This window comes from Primulina huaijiensis, chromosome 13, assembly GCF_012295235.1.
Source record: "Primulina huaijiensis isolate GDHJ02 chromosome 13, ASM1229523v2, whole genome shotgun sequence".
Taxonomy (NCBI): domain Eukaryota; kingdom Viridiplantae; phylum Streptophyta; class Magnoliopsida; order Lamiales; family Gesneriaceae; genus Primulina; species Primulina huaijiensis.
Window position 1 is genome coordinate 12,489,024 of NC_133318.1, and position 7,155 is coordinate 12,496,178.

At 40.4% G+C, this 7,155-nt stretch overlaps 1 protein-coding gene across 1 annotated transcript; it reads right to left on the reverse strand.

Annotated features, from left to right (window-relative positions):
* Positions 1–854: 854 nt before the first annotated feature.
* LOC140991222 (uncharacterized) lies at positions 855–1,763 on the reverse strand. The gene is made up of 2 exons (XM_073461163.1): positions 1,525–1,763; positions 855–1,116 (listed from the first exon to the last, which is right to left on the reverse strand). Exons 1-2 carry the CDS (start codon positions 1,761–1,763, stop codon positions 855–857), a joined length of 501 nt encoding a protein of 166 aa, XP_073317264.1.
* Between the last annotated feature and the right edge of the window lie 5,392 nt (positions 1,764–7,155).

Here is a 7,155-nt window from a genome sequence, read left to right on the forward strand (position 1 = left end):
ATTTCTCATATGACATGTTTGGTGTAAGTTGCAGTGGCTCAAAGTTCAGTACATGTAAGGGGTATGACATGTACTTGCGGAGCATCAATATGTGGAAGACATTGTGAACTCCTGCGAGATTAGGTGGCAACGCCACTCGATATGCTAATGCTCGCACTCTTTCGAATATCTCAAATGGTCCAATGAATCTTGGACTAATTTTGCCTTTCTTGCCAAATCTCATAACACCCTTCATAGGTGCTATCTTTATAAACAGGTGATCACCTACTGCAAACTCGAGATCTCGCCTTCTTTTGTCCGCATAGCTCTTTTGTTGACTTTGAGCGGTTTTCATTCTATATCGGATCTTGGCGACCATTTCTGCGATGTGCTGAACTATCTCGGGTCCCATCGTAGCCCTTTCTCCTACCTCGTCCCAATGTATAGGAGATCTACATTTCCTTCAATAGAGTGCCTCGTATGGAGCCATTCCAATAGATGACTGATAACTGTTATTGTAAGTGAACTCCACTAGAGATAGCTTAGGTTCCCAACTCCATTGGAAATCAATCACTCAGGCTCGGAGTAGATCCTCTAAAATCTGTATGACTTTCTCAGACTGACCGCTGTCTAAGGATGAAATGCGGTACTGAATAGTAGTTTAGTCTCCAAGGCCGCATGTAAACTCTTCCAAAATGATGAAGTGAATCGTGTGTCTCGGTCTGACACTATAAACACTGGAATTCCATGCAGTCTAACTATCTCTCGGATGTATAGCTCTGCATACTGAGCCATGGAAAACATCATCATAACAGGTAGGAAATGTAATGACTTAGTAAGACGGTTTACTATTACCCAAATGGCATTGAGTCCTTTCACTGTCTTGGCAATCCTACCACGAAATCCATAGTAATGTTCTTCCACTTCCACACGGGAATGAGAAGTGGTCTAAGCATTCCCGTTGGTCTTTGATGCTCTGTATTCACTTGTTGACATGTCAAGAATTCGGATAATAAGTACATAATATCTCGTTTCATTCCCAGCCAACAATATAAAAGTTGCAAGTCCTTGTACATCTTGGTAGTTCCAAGATGAACAAAATAAGGGGTACTGTGAGCCTCATTCATGATGTCAACTCTGAGTGAATCACCACTAAGAACCTATAGTTGACCTCGATACTTAACAATGTCATCCTCGACTGATTATAACGTGCTGCCCTTCGATTCATCTCGTTGTCTCCATTTCTGCAGCTGCTCATCATTAGACTGTTCGGCTCGAATTCTATCTCGAAAAGTGGAATACGCTGTCAATGTAGCGAGATTATGGGCCTCTCCCCTAGCATAAATTTCAAGATCGAAGCGATGAATTTCAACTTGTAGAGGCTTCTGTACTGATAAATGGGCCAAGACTGTCCATTTCCTACTCAAAGCGTCCGCCACTCTATTAGCTTTACCGGGATGATTGCTAATGTCGCAGTCGTAGTCTTTTACAAGTTCTAGCCATCTTCTTTGTCTAATGTTCAACTCCTTTTGGGTGAAGAAATACCTGAGGCTCTTGATGTCCTTAAAGATCTTGCATTTCTTTCCATACAAGTAGTGTCTCCAAATCTTCAACGCAAATACGACTGCTGTAAGCCCTAGATCATGCGTCGGATAATTTTTCTCATGTACTTTGAGCTGTCCCGACGCATATGCTATGACTCGATCATGCTGCATAAGAACTGCGCCCAATCCTAGCTTTGAAGCATCAGTAAATACCACATATTCCCCTTGCTCTGTCGGCATTGCTAAAACTGGCGCTATAGTGATTGCTTGCTTCAACTGATCAAAGCCATTTTGACATTTCGGTCCTCAAATAAATTCTGCATTCTTCTTTGTCAAAGATATCAAGGGTACTGCAATGGATGAAAAACCCTTGATGAACTTACGATAGTAACCAGCTAAACCCAAGAAACTGCGGATTTCCGTCACACTTTTAGGCACTGGCCACTGCTTGACTGACTCGACCTTAGATGGGTCGACCTCTACTCCCTCTTTTGACATGATCTGGCCTAAGAATGCTACCCTCTCTAGCCAAAACTCGCACTTGCTGAACTTTGCATAAAACTTCCGATCTCGTAACACTTGCAAGGTCGTCTTCAAGTGCTGCTCATGCTCCTTTCGGCTCTTGGAATAGATCAAGATGTCATCGATGAAAAAAATAATAAACTGATCAAGGTACGGTTGAAATACACTATTCATGAGATCCATGATGATCGCCGGAGAATTAGTCAATCCAAAAGGCACCAATAAAAACTCATAATGCCCATAACGCGTTCTGAAATTCGTCTTGTGCACATCCGTCTCTTTTACTCTCAGCTGGTGATATCCAGACCGTAAATCTATCTTTGAAAATACCGAAGCTCCTTGCAATTGATCAAACAAATCTTCGATTCGAGGTAATGGATACTTATTCTTTACTGTCACTCGATTCAGCTATCTGTAATCGATACACAGTCTCATGCTCCCATCTTTTTTCTTCACAAATAGTACTGGTGCGCCTAATGGAGAAAAACTAGACCGAATAAATCCCTTGTTTAATAGTTCTTGAATTGATATTTTAATTCTTTCATTTCAACAGGTGCTAGGCGATATGATTCCTTAGAGATCGGCATGGTACCAGGCATCAATTCAATAGCAAATTCCACCTCTCGCCGGGTAGGATACCAGAAACATCGTCAAGGAAAACGTCCGAAAATCCTTAACTACCTCCACGTCCTCAATAGATCGACTGTCAGTGTTGGTATAGATACAATACTAGCAAGAAAACTTTGGCAACCCTTTTGAATAAGTTTCTTCGCACGCATGCATGAAATAATATGCGGGATTTGATTGTTTTGTGCTGTCTCGAAGATAAATGCTTTCCCATTCGGTGGTCTAATAGATACTGACCTCCGTCGAAAATTAATAGTAGTCCCATTCAATGTGAGTCAATCCATCCCCAAGATAATGTCGAACTCGGGCATTGGTAGTACTATCAGGTCCGCTCGTATAATATTCTTGTGCAATTTAAGTTCAACATCTTTAACCATGCTACTAGAGATCATATGTTTTCCAGAAGGCACTATAACTCAGAATCCCGACTCTATGTACACTGGTAAGATTCTCAATTTCTTCACGAAGGTTTCAGATATGAAAGAATGCGTAGCTCCAGAATCTAGCAAATTGTAAGTTGCTAACCTGCTAGCAATATTCGTCCTAGTAATATTTGTATTATTCTCGATTAAGGCCATAAAATTTAGAAATCCCCTATGATCTAGGCCCTGCTAGTTTCCCATATTAGCATTTCAACCCCTTAAGTTTAAAAAATTACCAAATGACCTCTTAAAATTTTCAAATTTTGCAATTCAATCCTAGGAAATTTCGAATTTATATAAATTTTTCCTCAACATTTTTTGAAAATTGCTATCTAGTCCCTTAAGTTTTCGAATTGCACTAGGTTCTCATTAATTATTTTTCGTAAATTTCAATTTAGCCCCTAAAAATTTCAATCTTTTATAATTTGATCCAATAACTAGTGTTTGCAAGAATTCAATTTCTTAAACCCTAGAGTTTGCAGCATGCAATTTTAATTCATCAAGTTCAATGCATCTCGATTTAATTCTATCATCCATGCTTTTATCTTAAGCAATATAAAACGCTTAAATAGTCGGAGTACCTGTAATAAGTATAGTGTCTGGCTCCGCTTGCTCAGCATGCATCACGTACGCCCTTCCAGTCATGGGTAGCTTGAGCTTTGGGCAATCACCATACCTATTCCCCATTCCTCTTCACTTGAAGCACTTTTAGGTGCTCCACATGCACTTGCCATAGTGATGGCGATCACACCTTTTGCAAATTGGATTCTCAGCAGTTTTCGGGATGTTTTCTTTAAGTAGTTGTCCTTGTGGTTTCGGTTGTCATGTCGCCTAGGTGTTCCCGTGAATGGTTTCTTACTATGCTGACTAGCTTGCTGGGCACGATTCCTCCTACGCTGCATCTCCCAATCAAGATCCTTAAGTGATTGCTCGGCTCAAAAAGATTTAGCAACGGGAGTAATATAGTCAATAGGATCAGTGAGCATCACATCGTGACGGATCGTCGGCCTCAATCCATCCAAGAAATGTCGTAACTTCTCCGCAGCATCATTAGCTATCAAGGGCACAAAATGGCAGCCCTTATCAAACTTCTGCACAAACTTAGCAATAGACAAGTCTCACTGACAGAGACACATAAACTCTCTCTTCAACCGCGAATGAATGTCGGTAGTGAAATATTTATCATATAACACCCTCTTGAAACCCTCCCATGACAGTGTCGCTAAATTCACTCCTCGCTCCGCTCCATCCCATCATAAGAAAGCCTCGCCCTTCAGCAGATTGATGGTACAACGAACTCGATCAGCGTCCGCCATATCCATATATCGGAAGATCACCTCTAAAGATCTAATCCATCCCTCAGCCACAAATAGATCAGTAGTGCCAGAAAAATCCTCGGGTTCATCCTCCTAAATCGCTCATAGATAGCTTTCAATCGGGCCCTCGCACCATTTCCCACGTGCTGCACTAATAAATGAGCCATATCGGCTAGCATACAGGCACTAGCATCCTGATTAGATGGAGGCTATGGAATCTCCTTGTTGGAACTTTTCAAGTTCGCAATCTTGATTTTGATGTTAACAAAACTTGTTAATTTGTGTTACTAATAATCTACCTTAATCTGCAGAAGCTAGGATCAGTCATGAGCTGTTTACATCGCAAACTGAAGACCTAATTGATCGCACAAACTGAATCAGTCTAACTGTTACGTCAATTGAGCAGTCCAGCTGATTGTCTAGTTGATAGGTGGTTCAGCAGGAGAACCTCAGAAGCCTGGCCAGCCGAAGGATTGTTCAACTGATGAAGAAACCCAGCTGATCAATTCAACTGAATGAGAGTGAAATCAGTTCAACTGACGAGTCAACTGATTTCACCAGCCCAACTGAAGATCAGTTTAGCTGACTAGTTCGAAGCATCAGTTAGAATCTTTCAGTTGTAGATGAAGACAAACTCTTTCAGTGGATTCCAGCTGTGCGTGAAGGTACAAAGCCTTTGTCCAGTCAAAGGACAATAATTGACGTTGCATCAGAGCATGGAAGACAACGTTTCAGAAGGACAGTCGAAAAGTCGAGACACAAAGTCCAAGAAACGAATTCAAGATGCAACAGATACAATAAATGAGACTCACTGTACGGTCAGTCTTTCCTGCCTATATAAAGAGAATATCAGTGAAGACTCAAAAACATTAACAACAACAACGCAAATAAGAGAGAAAAGAAAGGGCACGCACATTGCAAATCATCTTTCAGAAGCAATCAGCCCAGAGGGACACTTCAACGTGTTATCAGCTTAGTATAGAAGCCTATAACCCTAAATGTGTGAGAACATCCATGTTCAGTTCTCACACACACAAACACTCTCAACCACCCATATACCGTCTTGCACAAAGACGTTAAACTTGTTATGTAGTCTTTGACATATAGACGTTAAAGAAGTTTTGGCTGGAAGGTGCTGCCTTCAGTCGTAGCTAGGAGTTCAGTTTAGGCAGTAGTGTAAGTCCTAGCTGAGTGGGTTTGTACAAAGTGTTGTATAAATCAAAGTCTTCTAGTGGATCCTACCCGTGGAGGTAGAAGGGGTGACGTAGGAGCAGTTGAAGTCTCCTAACATCCATAAACATATCTTGTGTATTTAACTGATTAACTGCTGTTTTCATATTGTTTTGATCAGTTAAAGTATCCGTCAGTTCAGTTGTCACCATAACTCAACTGATTAATGCAAAAACTAATCTACCCTATTTCTGCTATTCAGTTTACATAAGTTAAAATGTCTTCTAATAACAGTCTTCTTCACGAAGGATTACTTCGAGTTTCTTCCGCTTGGTTTTAAACCAAACTCGATTTAATTCATCAGTGTTAACTTTCTTAGAACACGAGCTATTGCAGCTCATTGGAGAATATTGTGTTCGAAATGCCTTCAAAGACACTAGCACACTCGATCCTTCACTCCTCGTCATGTCTAACTTCATTATCCCTACGAAGAACTCGTCTAGGAGACATCTATGTACAAGTCGTCCATACCACGTAACCAACATTCACTTTATATTTGAAAATATCATGTACCGAACCTCTATATCATGCATCATGAGAGAATTAAAAAATTTAGCATATAAAATTGTTGTCACTTTGATTGTTGCACTCCCAAGAGCAGGTTGTCCACAAGTAGTATAATTCAGTGAGTCCGATATCGTATCCACAGGGAAGCTAAGGTAGTTACAAGTCCACTACAATGTCTTTTTGTTTTGTTTTTGTTTTTGTTTCTTTTTAATTTTGATTTTTTGAATCTTTAATGGGTAAATTTTAATTGTTCAAATTTTAATTTAAGTAGTTGAGATTAAAGGATCCACTCTTGGTATTTTAATAAAGTTAACATTAACGAACAATATTGATATCCACTTAATAAAATGGNCTGCAGAAGCTAGGATCAGTCATGAGCTGTTTACATCGCAAACTGAAGACCTAATTGATCGCACAAACTGAATCAGTCTAACTGTTACGTCAATTGAGCAGTCCAGCTGATTGTCTAGTTGATAGGTGGTTCAGCAGGAGAACCTCAGAAGCCTGGCCAGCCGAAGGATTGTTCAACTGATGAAGAAACCCAGCTGATCAATTCAACTGAATGAGAGTGAAATCAGTTCAACTGACGAGACAACTGATTTCACCAGCCCAACTGAAGATCAGTTTAGCTGACTAGTTCGAAGCATCAGTTAGAATCTTTCAGTTGTAGATGAAGACAAACTCTTTCAGTGGATTCCAGCTGTGCGTGAAGGTACAAAGCCTTTGTCCAGTCAAAGGACAATAATTGACGTTGCATCAGAGCATGGAAGACAACGTTTCAGAAGGACAGTCGAAAAGTCGAGACACAAAGTCCAAGAAACGAATTCAAGATGCAACAGATACAATAAATGAGACTCACTGTACGGTCAGTCTTTCCTGCCTATATAAAGAGAATATCAGTGAAGACTCAAAAACATTAACAACAACAACGCAAATAAGAGAGAAAAGAAAGGGCACGCACATTGCAAATCATCTTTCAGAAGCAATCAGCCCAGAGGGACACTTCAA